General features: G+C 37.3%; 1 protein-coding gene across 9 annotated transcripts in view; it reads right to left on the bottom strand.

Annotated features, from left to right (window-relative positions):
* VPS13C (vacuolar protein sorting 13 homolog C) overlaps positions 1-15,809 on the bottom strand; it is an 89,003-nt gene that overhangs the window by 25,294 nt on the left and 47,900 nt on the right. For all 9 annotated transcript variants that reach the window (XM_071813809.1, XM_065847476.2, XM_065847475.2 and 6 more), the window contains 16 exons: positions 15,108-15,343; positions 13,668-13,897; positions 12,923-13,015; positions 12,168-12,533; positions 10,822-10,911; positions 10,241-10,396; positions 8,968-9,232; positions 7,979-8,139; positions 7,319-7,440; positions 6,779-7,073; positions 5,032-5,421; positions 3,923-4,027; positions 3,038-3,202; positions 2,526-2,654; positions 1,402-1,535; positions 898-1,024 (listed from right to left, as the gene is read on the bottom strand). In XM_071813809.1, coding sequence (XP_071669910.1) covers positions 898-1,024; positions 1,402-1,535; positions 2,526-2,654; positions 3,038-3,202; positions 3,923-4,027; positions 5,032-5,421; positions 6,779-7,073; positions 7,319-7,440; positions 7,979-8,139; positions 8,968-9,232; positions 10,241-10,396; positions 10,822-10,911; positions 12,168-12,533; positions 12,923-13,015; positions 13,668-13,897; positions 15,108-15,343 — 3,064 coding nt within the window. The remainder of the gene's footprint in view (positions 1-897; positions 1,025-1,401; positions 1,536-2,525; positions 2,655-3,037; positions 3,203-3,922; positions 4,028-5,031; positions 5,422-6,778; positions 7,074-7,318; positions 7,441-7,978; positions 8,140-8,967; positions 9,233-10,240; positions 10,397-10,821; positions 10,912-12,167; positions 12,534-12,922; positions 13,016-13,667; positions 13,898-15,107; positions 15,344-15,809) is intronic.

Raw genomic sequence — 15,809 nt, 5'->3', positions numbered from 1 at the left:
TGTAAAAAATTTGACCCAAGGAAGTACTTAGCCAGTAAAATGTAGTGTAATTGGTTAACTGTCAGAGTTCGGTCATAGGAAACTAAATCCATTGCCAGTATAACTGAAACAAACTTGGTTTCCACTTTCAGCTACGAACATTTTCAGTTTTCTTAACTCTGTGCCTAGCCAACAGAAAAACCAAGCCAGCTCTGAAGAATTCAGATTTCAGTAAAAGGTGCAAGAGGGCTACTATTTTGAGACAGACACATAGGACTTTATTTAGCCTGCATTCCAGTTAAGTGAGAAAAATCTTCCTCCACCAATGCTGCTTCCCCTTTCTTTAGCAAAATACTTGCCCAATCTTCTCGTAGACTCACCTCTGCTTCTAGTTAGTCTCCCTCTTTCCCTCACTCATTGTCCATCTTAATCATTCTTATTTTGCCTTCACTTCACACATTTTCCTACTTTAATATTGCACGAGCTACAAACACCAAAATAGCTCTTAGTGAGCAACTCAGAATTTTCTGCTCCGTGCAAGCATTTCCCATAGGAAGTGAGAGTCACAACAGTCAGGGGTTTTCTCCATCTTTATGGAGGCACTTAAGCCAAATGCTATACTGCTGGAAAAAAAATCAATGAATTATTCATCCTCTGTACTGTTTAGATGCTTCCACAGCTCATACACTTTATCCTTCTTCTGTAATATCCAAACAAACCATGGAGAAAACACAGGCTGTGTTTGTGTCCAATCCTCCAATTATATTAAACACCTAAAACCTTGTTACTCAAGAGTAGGCTCAGAAGTCTCTTATAGCACAAGACAGATGCAGTTACTGAAACAGCTCTCTCCCAGATAATTGTAGACTTCAAGTCCTATATTGGCTCAGCATTTACTTCTCCCCTTCTGAAATTTACCTTAAGTAGGTCATGTTCACCAAAATTTTGCGAATAGCCCCAAGTCAATTTTCTTGTTTTAGTTGGATCTGTCCACGCAAACAGGCACACTTGCTTTGGTTTCAACTCCATTTCCTCTTGTAATCCACTGCAGGTGAAAAGAAAAGGAGTAAAATGACAGTGTTCACTGGTCCAGACCACTGATGGAAGCGGTGCAAGCAGATCCCAGTGGCACAGACTGCTCCCCTCCAGCTCCTGGGGTGAGGTGCCATCTGCTCCCAGTTCAGCTGTTGCTATGCTCTAGGGGAGCTCTAATAACATCTTTACACCCACTTTACTCTTTCAGCTTTCTCAAACTATGAAGACTGTTTAAAACTTGACATAAAATACTTCATTAAAAGAATACAATAAAGAAAAAGGTGTTTCTTCTTTTTCAAGGTACCACAACAGTAAAAGAGAACTATTTCCTTCTGAAAAGATATCCCCTGGCTCAACCACCAGTGGTGAACTGTTTCTTTCACTTACCTCTGTTTGTATCTGAGAGATTCCCATGAAGTATGGTTAACGATCAGAGCTGGAGCAGCTCCCTCATGGTAATCTGAGAAGCTTATGAGAGTAGAATGCTCAGAAACATTCACATCTACCAGTAAGCCCCCATTCTGGAGAGAAAGTTAGACAAATAGTTCAGTATTCCTTCTATGCCTAAACTCAAGTTAGAACAGACTAAATTGTTATTTTTAGATCAGTCTTTCACCAGCCTCTTACAAATGAAAAAAGTACATGTACTCTACATTACCTAGTAAGGTAAACTCAAACACACTGGTCACTGGCCTAATACAGACATCAGTAGCATCCACAAATTCTTTTTTAACTTATTTGAAAAATTACATTCAAATCAGAACACTTTTAAAAATTACTTTATTAGGCTGAGTTCAGTAAGCAGTACAGGCAAACATTCCTTTCGCTTTTTGCTACAAAACTTGAGGTTATATTTCAAAACTGCAATTTCCTGTGTATTCCTTAAACAAACCTGCAAAGCTACCCTAAACAAATTACTCAAGTTTTCAAAGCTATGACAATTATAGCAATAGTGCATTAACAAACTGATCACTAAGCAAAGAAGTTCTGTTAATTAGACCTCTAAAGAAATCATCCTAAAACTTTGTTGTGATGGCTTTCAAGAACCTGCTTTCTTCCAATGTATTTGCAAGATATTTCTGGGACACGTATAGCACAATTTTTCTCATTTGCTTATACAAAGGAGGTGCCTCATACTTCCCCTTGTGGACAGTCTCCTCTTAAACATTTGTCTAGCGAGATAAACTGATGTTTTTGCTGTGCTGTAAGGTCTGGAGGAAAGGTGGGAGGGGACACATCCACCTTTGAAGAAGATGCTATTACAGATTCTCCAGCCCACAGATGGATGTGAGAAATTATGTTTAGCACTCTACACAGTAGTAGTAAAACCTCACTACATACAAGACTAAAAAGGATTCTCTTGAAAAGCTGAGCCATCTACTATCACAAAACACTGAAGAAAATATAGGCACAAGGTTTCAATCTTCTTGATCTTGGTGAGTCAAGCTCAAGTTCAATACCATGGGGCTAAAAAATAGTATTAAGAACAGGCCACACAAAGTCAGTCTCACCAATTCTTCCAGCCTCAGCAGAGTGCCATTATCCTGGTCTTGAAATAGGAAAGGTTTGGAGGAGCTTTCATAGCCAACTACTCTTACGCAAAGTTTACCAGATGAGCTTTCAGGCCAAAATGGAAGACACTGTAAAACAAGAAACATGCATGACTTTAAGAGTTGGTAATATGTTCAATACAGTAAGCCAGCTGAAAAGAAAGTCTTATGTGACAAACTATTTCAAATGCCTTAGTTCTTAGACCAATATCTACTGATGAACATCTTATCTACATTCAGTAAAGTATCTAAACTGAAGGACTTGATTAATTTACCAACATATGCCACCTGTGCTGTTCAAGTTGCTCCGAGATGTGACTTATCCACATCACACCCTCAGAAGTGACAGAGCTTCTGCAACTGCTTATTCCTGAAGTGAAACCTAGAGACCAGTTGTTTGTCTACAGTAACATCCAAAAGAAACAAAAAGAAACAAACAAAAAGAAACAAACAAAAAAACCACAAAATATTACCTCTGAAGCTGAGATATAATTCCATTTGTTAGTTGGATAAGAGCCATCAGGACCAATTTCTCCAACTTCTAGTTCCAGAGAAGATTTGTTTGCTATTGTGTAGAATGGAGTGAAGGTAACTATCCTGGTAAGGTTAAAACTGCTCATTTTGATGCTGACTCCAACCTGTTGAATAAGGATGATTTCAGCAAACTATCAACCAGCTTAAGAGAAAAGTCAAGATGGAGAAAAAGAGAAGCCAACATGACTAATTACAAAGGCTAGCACAAACGCTCCTGAACACCTGTAATAAAAGAATTAAACAGCATGCAGGAAAACACAGCAAACTAGGTAACACAATTAACACGATGGTAAAGAGACAGTATTAGCTGTAGCATTTTGTGGCTGTAGTATTTGTAGGGAAAAAACCAAAAGTAATCCCTCTACAGTAAATCAAGACAATCTAAAATAATCCTACCTGAAAGATCTGTTAAAGAGTATATGGAAACACAACTCCTCACATATCTACATATTATTATGAAGTGTATTCTTTATTCTGCTTAGTTGTGTAAGTGTAATCTCAGACAAGGCTACTGAGATCTGAATACTTGCAAACAATTATGAATTTTGAATGCAAATGCTTATCTCCACTATGCAAGCTCATCATTGTATTTTCAAACAGACTAGTACTAATTTGTTATCTAAACTACATATTCATGAATTACATTGAAATCACTTGTTGACAGGTGCAGACACAGCTGGGGCATAAAAATTATTACCCTACATGTTCAATATTTCCACGATTTAAAAGCAGTGTAAGTAGTGAAACAAAGGCCTTAGGGAGAAAAAGAAGTCAAGACAAAAGAACTCCAAGAGTGCTCCATAAAACACAGAAACCCATCTTACCAGATAGTCCATGTTATTAGCTGAACACCTGACACATCCATAGCTTCCGACAGTATCAAGGGAAAAGCTACTGGACCAAGTGCTAGTTGAAATACACAACTGGATCTACAGACCAAAGAGAACAACATGGAAAGTACTTTATAAATTCATTTCGATTTTATCATTCATACATTATGGAGTGCAACTATATCACATGTAGCAGCATAAAGACAAGACTTAGGTGCTTTTAAAACCTTCTGTAAGTTAAGATAAGCTTAAGCATGTAATATCACTATTCATCTTCTGATTTATTACTCTGTGTCTAAGTTCTTGGAAGGATGTTACAGTACAAGGCAACAAAATGGAGGAGTCCTCACTGACTCTTCATGACAGTACACACACAGATGGGAAAAAAAAGCTACAATTTTGTGGTGCTTCACAAACTTGAAGAGACAAGAAGAAATGATTAAAAGAACACCTTGTCAAAACTGTTTCTTCAACCATTTCTTCAGCTATTGTTAGGTGAAGAAAGATATTTAAAAGGAAAGAAACGCCACTTCAGAAAATAATTCTCTACTACAGCACTCTTCATTTGACCATGTATATATCATGCCAAAACAAAATTAAAATTACTCTGTTTAACATAGGACAGAATAGTTGCATTGTGTATTTTAAATGTCAAAGTACTTAGTCAAATAAAACGTGAGCCTGTGATTCCTCCTTATTCAGTGGAAAATGTCCAGACAGGAAGATTCAACACAGCCTTCCTCTAAAGGGAATCCACAGTCTTAATTTATGTATCTACATGAAATTCTTCTCTCCAAGGAAACAGTGTTCTGGTAGGGTACCCACTGATTTTCCAAGCCCTAACCACTCTATGCCACCAGCCAGATCCTGGCCAGGATGAACAGGAGCCAGTGGGATGTACTGCAATAGATATTTTTGTCTACCTGCCTTCTCATCTTAGTCCAAAAAGCATCATTAACAAGGAGAAGGCAGTAGCCAAATGGAAGTCTACAGATTTAAATACTGCAAAAAATTCCTTCAAGAAAACGTGTTTGTTTCCACCCGCACCTCAGAGCAGGATTTTACAAAACCACCACCACAATCACCACTTAAAATAAGCATACCTTATTTTTACTAAAAATATTTTTCTTTTTAAAGGAGAACAAAACAATATCTCTGTAGTCTGCTGGATGCTTCAAATGAGTGTCATCAGCTCGATACTGGAGAATACGGGAAGTCTTGTTGATTATCCAGTATGGACTGAACACAGACAAGATCATACGGCTTCCAACTCGCCTAGTATGTACATAAATGTCCACTGTCATCGTTGTCGCAGAATGAGACGTAAAACACACAGAAAAGAATTCAGGCATCCCCTCATGAATTTTAAGATGCCCGTTCCAGTCTTTGCCTTGATATTTTATCAACACAAGCTCCATTATTTCTCCACTAATTCTTGAATGAAAAACATCTGCAGCACTCCCTTCCACCAATTCACGGGCTTCTGCTGTTCCCTGTAACAAAATTAAAAGGGGTAAATTTAGTTTTTTCTATATAAAGTTGAGGTACTGGAAAAAAGGTATTTTATTCTTCTCTTACAGGATGCACATGTTCAGATACCTCAGCACCACATGTCCCAGTCTCCAATCACTTTCATTTGAGCCTGACCCTAAGAATAAATTGAGATCAATTGTACTTTTCTTGCAGGATAGTAAAGACTGTGTAATCCTGGATTCCAGGAAGGCAAACTAGTTGCAATGTATCTTGTCTCCGTTCACTCCCTCTCTCCCTCCTCCATGACTTCCAACGGATTTTGGCAATAAGTTCTTATGATACACTTAAAATATTGGGTGCAACAATGAATTGGCCTGTGCTGCAGATGTGCAGCCAGGACTTTAAAGAAGACCCACGGCAGAAAGCCAGAAGCTAGGCCATACAGTTCGGTAGCACAGCTTTCCTCAAGCAGTAGCATCCCACAACAACAGCTTCCCTAATTTTTCCTGAGAAACCATGTTTTTTTACAGTAGAGAACAGTGGGCAGGCTTGCTCACTTAGCTGAGGGATGTGAAGACAGCAACCACATACCCATACTACAGGTACAGTGACTTCAGAAATGGATTTGAATTACTTGTTTCTAGCTCCTCAGTCAAGGCAATGGCATTTGGTTGTACATTTTGTCACTCAGATTACTGAAGTACGCTGAAAGTAAGGAGAACTGGAAATAGTGCCATTAGGATGTTGGGCAGAAGAGAAAAAAAAATCTAAATAAATGCCACAGCCAATGACGAGAGCAGGACAAAACAGAACTAACTAGGATGACAGTTCTAATTCCTCACACCTCTTGTATTTACTAAAAATCACCCATTTTTCATGAAGAAATACTAGATACTGAAAACACTGAAAAAAGAAGAAGTAGTCTGAGCAGCATCCTGCAAAGAAATTTTCCAATTTATGCAAGGGAGACTTGACAATAGTCCTCAGTAAAGAATCAGTGTCAGAATGGAGAGTGAAAGTTGTGTTTTCTACATAGAAGAAAAGTTCCAGAAATTCCAGAGGTTTTTTCTTATGCTTCTGTGAAATAAAGATATCTTGCAAAACACAAAGAGGATCTCAGAAGAATGTAAAAGTGAAAGGACCAATCCAGCACAGGATTCATTTTTAAGAAGCAAGGCAGAACTGACCAGGTGCATCCAAATTAAACCACTCACCTCCCAGAACCAATCCATCAGCTGACTCATCCATTTACAGGAGGAAACTGGAAAAACATCATCCAGTATCTTCCACACTACATCCACCTTGACTTCTAGGTTAATATAGTCTTACACAAAAATCAATTAAAAGATCTACAAATAAAATTATGGAAGAACTTACCTCAAGTAAATATCTCAAGGAGTACGGTAAAAGATTCCTCACAGTGAGCGTAGGGTAAAGGTGGATAATGTAGGCAGGATCCCAATCCTCTCCACTAGTTGAAATAAAATTTAGTTCATCAGGTACAGCTGTTGAGCTGATTATCAGAGGCAAGAAATTTGTCTCCATGGATGGGCACTGTAACAAACACTTGACTTCATTGCTTCTATGTAGCTCTTCCCTCCAGGCAATGTAAGTTGTGGACTCTTTAAACTGACCTTCAAATATTCCTGTCGGTCGAACATATAGATGGCACCTATGTGAACAAGACAGGTAATGGTACACAATAGCTTGGTATTGACAGCTAACTTCAACCATTTTAAAATAATTGCTAACATTCTGAAGGGCATCTGCAGCACACTGATTACCTAATCAAGGTAGCATTTTGGGTTTTTAGCCCAGTCAGGAAGCATCCCAAGTGCAAACTGAAGCTTCCACGCTCATCTTTTATTTGTGCATCAGTCTCACAAAGACTGGCCCTACAGAACAGAAAAGCGTTACCTGTATGAATGTAAAGGAACATGAAATTCCTCTTCTGGCTTGGATATGCCAATGGGCTCCAGCGACCTTGAGTCTCTCCCCAGTTTATAGATAACAAATGGGATTGAAAAATGGTTCTTGATCTAGGATCAAAATGCATAATTTTCATTACATTTCTATCATACAAATTTCTAATGGAAAAAGTATGAATAGCAACAAGGAAAAACAACATTAGTAGATTCAAACAAACTCCTCTGGAAAATAGACCTCTAGGCATCTTAGTAAGAAATACAATTCTGAAGGAGAACAATATGCAAACATATGCGAAAACTATGCTACTTTTAAGTTCCATGAACTGAAAAGCACGCTTGAAATACCAAGTCACATAAAAGGTACATATTCCAGCCTCAATACTGAAGATACTAGAAAGCAAATAGTTGAAAGTAAAGCCCAATTTTTCATTTATCATTAAGACACACACATAGAGAATAAAGATTAAAAAAAAACCGTAAGAAATAGAGTAAAAATACTTAATTTTCTCTTTATGTAACTATGAAAAAGTATGATCTCAAATAAATGCATTAAGTAAGAAAAGTAAAGTCACTCAGAGAATAGCACTGCTTTCAGGTTTTTCTTTTTGGTTGATTGGTTGGGGATTTTTGTTTGGTTGGGTTTTTTTACCTGCAGAGGAGATCGTAGAGTAATAACCTTATTTCCTTCTATAGCATCTATCTGTACAATGATAGAGTCCGAACGATCAACAAGAAGGCTTCTTACATTGTACAGTCGTCGACCTGATTTGGCTATGGCAATGGTTACCGCTTCTTTATATCCTTGAAGTTCTAAGCCATAAAAATATACAAGGATCTTAATTAGGCAAAACAAATCACATAACCATTTCCTATTTGAACAATACTTTAGGTTCTCTAAACTCAGCAACTACCAGGATCAAAGCACTCTTGCAAAAGCACCTTGAAATGGTATCTGAGCCCCACTGAAGGAAAGCTTTAAGGTCAGAATACTCTTGAAGACCATAACTTTAGATTATGATCTACACATAGCACAATAAATACACCAAACAGTAAACAAAGGTATTTGTTGCATGAGTTCACAAAATGCAACACAACCAAGTGCCTTCGTTGGGATGGGATGGAAAGGTAAAAATAAGAAAAACACACACCAAACACCAACACACACCAGATCATGTATTAGTAGTTATTGTTATTATATCCCACTCTCCTAGGAGTATTTTCTGGCAAAGCTAAAAACCACAGAAAAATTCTAACTGCTCTCAAGTAACTGAGTAACTACAGAAAGCCAAATGGTGGTTGGGATATGAGAAATGAAGATCCTGTTTAACAGGAGTTGGAACCCACGGGCCTATGTCCCAGGGTTCTGCAAGATGGTCAATCAATGACTCCACTAGAATGTCTTCGATTTCTTCCAAAAGGGGAAAAATATTGTACTTTTCACCCTCTGAAAAAACTGAGAGAAGGAATTTTACATCTTTAAGAAGTTTGGTAGCTGGTTTAATTTTTTTAATTGCCATCAGTACTCAAAAGTAGTTTCAACACAATGTACTTCACCTGAATTTTGATCACATTGAATTTAACCATGTTGACTCCCTCATCTTCCCATATTCAACATGTCACAACACATGAGCATAATACCTAAATTTAAAGAGAAGACGGAGCTTTCTTGTCGGTACAATGCAGACAACTTTCTTCGTTGGTACGTTTCAAAAACAGAATATTCCAGTTCCATGTTCTGACCAATTTCTAGATCATTGTTGCTTCCTTTTTCAACTGAACCAACTATCTGAAAATTTGAGTTAGGAAGCACTTTGAGAGGAACACCTAGGGCATTTTTCACTATGAAAGGTGCTGTCTCTTTGAAGGAAGAGTCAAATGTGGATGCAGTCCCTTCTGAAAATGCCTGTAATTAACAACATATATAATACGTCATAGATAGTCACAATAACAAATATATAGGCTTTAAGAGACAGTTCCCATTACCATTTTAAAGAACAAAACCACACATATAGCAATACCTATGCATTGTCTAAGTAGTATTTCAATGAAGCAAAGGTTACTTCAAGAAGATGTCATTATTATTCTGTGATTTGCAGCAAATGTTTATCCTACAATAAGCATTCATGCTCCTCATAGGCAATTTTTTTTTATACTTGTTGAGTTGTATAAGAGAAAAATAAGATCCAGGACACAGAAGTCCCAAGCACATTTACCACATACATACTTCATATTCAACCAAATCATATGCTTACAAACATTTGACTACACAAAAGCCATGGTAACTGACCGCCAATATAGACTTACAGTATAGGTAAGCATTAACTTAGGGAACTGTTGTTCATTTTGAAATAAAAAATAAATAGGCAGAAGTCACATTCTGTAAAAATAGTTTAAGTAACCAAAATTTCTTTTCCCCTTAAAAAATGGGGAAAAGCAGCCTGGGACATTCATAAGCACACCTACCATCACAAGAAAAATAGGGAAAAATTGTTTTCAATAAACTGGACATTCTACTTCTATAGTATGAAGGCCAATCCTAAAACACTTTGTAGAGTATTCTATTAAGAAGATAGAAAGGAAGTAAATTTTCCTTTAATATTTCAGAAGAAGGACTGTAGGAAATGGTTGTGTTTATTTTCATTCAGCCTGCTTCCACGACTCTTCCTTAAGTCCTGCATAAGCACATTTGTTCTTCTAACACAGAAATGCTTCTTTCAAAAGCTAGTACCACCTTTCTGCTAATCCTGAAGGACTAACTAGAGTAAACTCCTTAGCCCAGCTAGGTAACATCTGTCAGGGCTGCAAAATAGTCATTGGCTTGTGACTAGCAGCACAGAAAGCTCTTTAAAAAACAAAATCAGAACTTCATACAGAACCACATAATTTGGCACCTTCTGCCTGTTAGGATTACCTTGGCTAAATTACTGAAAACAGCAAGGCAACATTTGGATATTGTTATATTCATTGTGTCACTCGATGAGATGTTAACTGCAGTTTGTGGCTCAGGAAGAACAACGAAATCATCTCCAGGCAACAAACTTCTCTCTTGGACAGGGTTAGTCTTCATCTAAAATAAAAATTTCATTAGGCAATTACCAACACATACATTACTTTCTCCTACGTTAAAAGAGAAAAAACGTGAGCTATGCTTGATAATATCACTGAGCAAAGGAAAACCTACTCTACTGTGTAAATCTCAGACACCTTACACAAACACAGAAATTTTATACCAGCATTGAAGGCAAGCAAGTTATTTTTTTCCCCTCTCTGTATGTGTGGTTACATGCTACATGGTACCCATGCACTGGACAATCAACATTCTACAGAAAAAGCTTAAAGTGTCTGAAGACTGACTTTTTTTTTTTTTCATCTGAAATTGCATAGCTCCCTCAAAGCAACAGCATTAAAAAGATCAATGTCTGTCACATAAAGCTTTCTAGAAATACCTGTCTATTCTAACTGTTTCACATAGTTTCAAGTATGATTACATACTTCCAGTTTTAAAGTCCATTGCTTCTTTCCTCCTTCAATTCGTTCAATAAGTGGCTCCCACACTGCATAGGTTTCATTGTAATAATGAACCTAAAGAAAAAAATCAAAATTTAAAAAAGGCATCTAAAAAAAAAAAAAAAAGGACTGGGTTCCTTCTAATAGCATTTAGTAGGAAAAACATTAATAAGAAAATAGTCTTCATTTCACATTTTGAAGATCTATCAACTTTCAAATGGCTTCAAAAATTAATATGCAGTAGTGTGATATGTCAAAACTTTTGTAAGTGACCTCATTTTTCAAGAAGTCACTACTGGCTTGCTTTCAGAGCAACCAGTCTGGTAACTCCAAATATTTTAATACCTTCACTTAATATAATGCCATCTCTATCCTGTCTGAAACTGTCTGAGAGAATGATTTTGAGTTTCAAAATGTCAGTGCTGTAAGTACGTCCCTGTACTATGAAATATTGTTTAGTTTAAGAAAACCTTAGTCTGAATCTGGTCCACTGGAACAATTAATGTAGCCTACACGAAGTTTTTACTTCCCTTCAGCCACTGCACATCTGAATAGAAGTTGTGGACCAAAAAGTGCTGGATTGGTCCCTGTCAGTGACCTTCCTCATCCCTCCCCACTTCTGGAACCACAGTGCCTTCCCCCACTGTCTATGGATAGCGTATGTGTCTTCTATACTCTACTGCATTACACACATCTAGCGATGAAATAAGGCTTCTTGTATATCCAGTACAGAACAGATTATAAGGCACATTTGCTGAACTGACAAAATACACCTAAGATGTATTTAAGCTATTGTACAGAGCAGCTGCACATCTGGTTGTATGAAATGTTAACATGCTGCCTCTGTAGGAGTCTTATGCCATCTCAGAATTCACCATATCTTGGGAAAAAAAAGAGTTGCAATTGTGGGCAAAACAAATACAGTGGGATTACAATCCAAGATGCAGTGATTTTGAGAAAAAGAGTGTAACTTCTATCAATAAACACAATGCTAGAGAAAAAAGGTGGACAACAAGAGTTAAATATGAATATTCAACTAAGCCAAGCTCATTGTTCCTACAGCTGCAAGTGAATATGCAGAAAATATGCAGGAACAGAGAGGACTACATTATTCCACAGTAGCAATTGCAATTAAAATCTACTATTGATTGCAAAGTTTCTATAAAGAACACACAATCCTTTGTCAGATTTGACTGACTACTAAAGAACTCCTAAGAGCATTACAATTTAAACTTATTAATTTAGCATATAGAAAGTGTACTAAAAGGTTGCTTGAACATTTTGAAATGTGCTGAAGTGTTTTTAACTGCTAACAGTTTGATTCTACGTACCTCCAGCGACATATCAGCAGTGACTTCCATCAGCGAGGACCAGTTTTTAAGAACACCTGAAAACTCAGATTCTACTAACAACAAAGGGACAGTGTGATGTCCCAGACCACATTCCAAGGTGATCTGAACCGATGTCACTGCAATGTCAAACTTCTCTTGTTTCAGAATATGTTCACGGTCCTTAAAAGTTTCTGTTGCTTCTGTGGCTAGATCAACACCAAGAAACCAAGCATTGCACTCATCTATAGGTTTCACTTGCCACAAATTCTCAGGAACTTCAGTTGCTCCTCTAGAATCCTCCTCTGTTCTTTTGGGCTTTATGGCAGCCATAATGGTCATCACAGTATTCAGAATTATCGGTGAGATCTTGAACAAAGAAAAAAAACCCAAGCCTTTATAGCTCAAAATATTTTAAAACTGATTAACATACAAAAAATATGATAAATGGAAACAGCAATAACTCTTGGGTTCTTCATACAGGTACACAGCATCTAAGGCCCTTATAAGGGATGCAATTTGAATTCCAAGATATAGAAACGGAACCCATTCATAGAGCTCCTAGTATTTTCCTTTCCTACAAAATTTCCCAATTCCTCTCTCACAATCCCACAGGCTCAAGAATGAAATTCTAAGATTGGAATTAAACTGATGGGGAAAAAGGAAATTTTAAATACTAATACATAAATTATAAAATCCTCACGCTGCTGTTTGCGAAATGCACCTGTTCTTCCCCAAGACATTTTTTATAATCTTACCTTTATACTAAGTTCTTCTACGGTTACTACCACAGTTTGTAACCCTGAGACGTGCATCATATTTTCCATGACCAAGGAACATGGCCGTAACACCTGAGTAAAAAATTTAACTTGGTTATTAAGGTATCTCCTCGAATCTAATCCTTCTGAATGGTCTTGTATTTTTTTGATCCCATAGGCTAAAGGGATATTGAACCCATATAGTAACAGCACCTTTCATAGTAACACCATTCTTTCCGTAGTGTTACTGTGCCTCACTCCAGGACCCAAATTTGTACAAGAGCAATTTTGTACTGGAAGGTTTAAAGTTAGTGAAATAAAAATTTTTTACATAAAGCTTTAAAAATTGAAAACAAAACCCACACACAGAGATAAACTTATGGTATAGTAAAAAAAAAAAAGAAATGCCAAATACCTAAGAAAACTAAATACAAATCAACTGACAGGCAGTAAGCAAAGTTGCAGTGAAGTATTCTTAGTGTTCAAACCCCCTCATGCAATTTTCTCACCAACAAACTTCAAATTTCATTTACAAATGAACTACACAGGTTTTAGAGCTCTATGCACCTTCCGATAAAAGATTTCTCTTTAAATGGCATATCACAGATTCACAGTCCCTTCATATCTTCATAAAAATTAATGACATGAAAACTGAATTTTCTGAGTGCTATGGATATGCCAACTAAAAGGACACATCTGCCAACAGTTCTCATTATTTTTTCATTATGAAATACAAGTTTCTTACTGTAGTAACATTCTTGTCTTGGTTTTGTTTGAGAAAGGCACAGACCAACACTTTGAATTCCTTCACTTGAGCAGTCATCCTTTGTGCAGCCCCTCCAGACATCAGCGAAAAGTCACATTGGAAGGAAACTTTTAAGGCAGGGGCATCAGCACTGGTCAAATTAGCAACGAATACAATTTCTGGATCCATGATGACAGCTTTTACTGTCATATTTGGTCGTAGAGATACTTCTGTGAAATTAGTAAAAAAATCACCTTGAATATAAAACGTTTGAAAGCATTATTATGCACATAATACCTGAACCATGCATAAAAAATGCTACATAATTTTAGGGGTACAAATTTAACAAATAATATCACATTTTTTACTTCTCTAAAATGGAATATCACGGAGCATATAGAAATCAGCACCAAACTGGTCAGAAGATTAATTCTGAAGAAACTGTTTGTTTCAATATTGTAGAAGGACAGTATTAGCCCTATACACTTCAGTCACCCTAAGCATTGGGTCTACAAAGCCAAGCTGGAAGCAGTTATCTGCCGGCTCAATACCTAAAGCAACTAATTTTAGAGTGACGATCTACTAATCAAAACCAAATCAGAGATATACAATTTCTTGTCTGAAGATCCTCTCAGTCTCCAAACAGGAGAAGAGAATCATATTACATTTATCTCCGTTAAAAGCAAGACTCTAACCTAGTGATAAATCAAGTCACTTTGGTTCTCAGTGACACGCAGCACAGTGGTGTGTGACCCTCCAGCATGCTGGGACTCACTACGTGAGTTACTCACACCTATCGCTTGCCAGGAATACCAAATATCACACCTATGCAATGGAATAGGTGCCAAGTTGAGGCCTGGTGCGCTACAGGAAAACAAAGAAAGCCATGGATCATGGCTTGCAGCCAGCAACACATTTGAGTAGTCCTTGGCAGCCCCTGCCAGAGCCATTTTTCTCAAGTGTGTACTGTCCCTCACTTAGCACAGGACTTGTGCAGGTCATCAACAAGGGAAGAGAAGAACAAGTGAACTGCCTACAGTTTCAAAACACACAGCTTGCAGAAGTATGGGTAAAATATTCTTCACCACTTGCCTTTATAGACTTAGTTGTTCTTTTTACTCTCTTAACTACCATCTACAGGGTGCTTTCTACTCTAAGCATGCCTCCTTTGCAATATTACAGGGGTACAAAACCCTGTTTAGCACAAGTGATGTTCAGTATTTAGCTCTGCTGGAGAGCACAACTCCACTACTAAACAGCAGTTTCAGAATTACTACTACTTGCAACCACCTATGGTATCACTAGCCAATTTACACATTGTGAAGAAACTTTTTTCTAAAGTCTGATAGCAAGATAGCATCTTGAAAACTTCTGGATTATTTCTTTTTGGTTTGAAGTCTGTAAAGGAGGGGAGTGGGGGTGCAAATCAGTTTTACAGACCTGTTTCTGGCTTAGATACCCCAGAAGCAACTTGCTTTAATTGCACCTGTGCTGATCTTTCAGTTGATGCCAGCACTGAGTTAATGAAAAAATCTGCTACTGCCAACAGAAACTCCATACTGGCACATATGTACAGCTTGTCAAGGACGGCAGTGACTTGACTTCCATTTTTATCCTGCTTGTAGTTTATATCTATCATTGAACTGTCATTTGTGTCATCTTTCTTGTCTATCATTCTGGAAAACAAATTCAATAAGAAATATGTTAAACATCATAACATATAGATCTAAAAACCAAATATGAACTAGTACTTTTTTTTTCCTCTCCATGTCATTTATAAACAGGAATTACAACATATGCAGTGTTTCCTCTAGGAAAAAAGTTGTATAGGCTTCTCTAACAGAAGAGTAATTTCAATTTAAAATTTGTATGCAACAGTTTCGGAACTACATTAGTCTGATTGTTACAAGCCGCATAAGTTTCACTGCACACAACTGTCTAGCTGAGGCTGGTTACTCTCTACTCAGCTGTTCTACACAGTTGACTGTAATAGTCAAGCCTCTCAGGTACTTTTTTTGTATTTTGGATAACCTGGGAAATGAAGATATGAAAGGAAGAACTTCCTCAACATCATTAAATTACTTCATCCATTGCTTTTGTACATAGTATGACAGGCAGCAACGGACAGCCCTACTAAGTTTT

This window comes from Patagioenas fasciata, chromosome 12, assembly GCF_037038585.1.
Source record: "Patagioenas fasciata isolate bPatFas1 chromosome 12, bPatFas1.hap1, whole genome shotgun sequence".
NCBI lineage: Eukaryota > Metazoa > Chordata > Aves > Columbiformes > Columbidae > Patagioenas > Patagioenas fasciata.
Note: the sequence above shows the minus strand (reverse complement) of the source record. Positions and strands in the feature narration are given on the sequence as shown.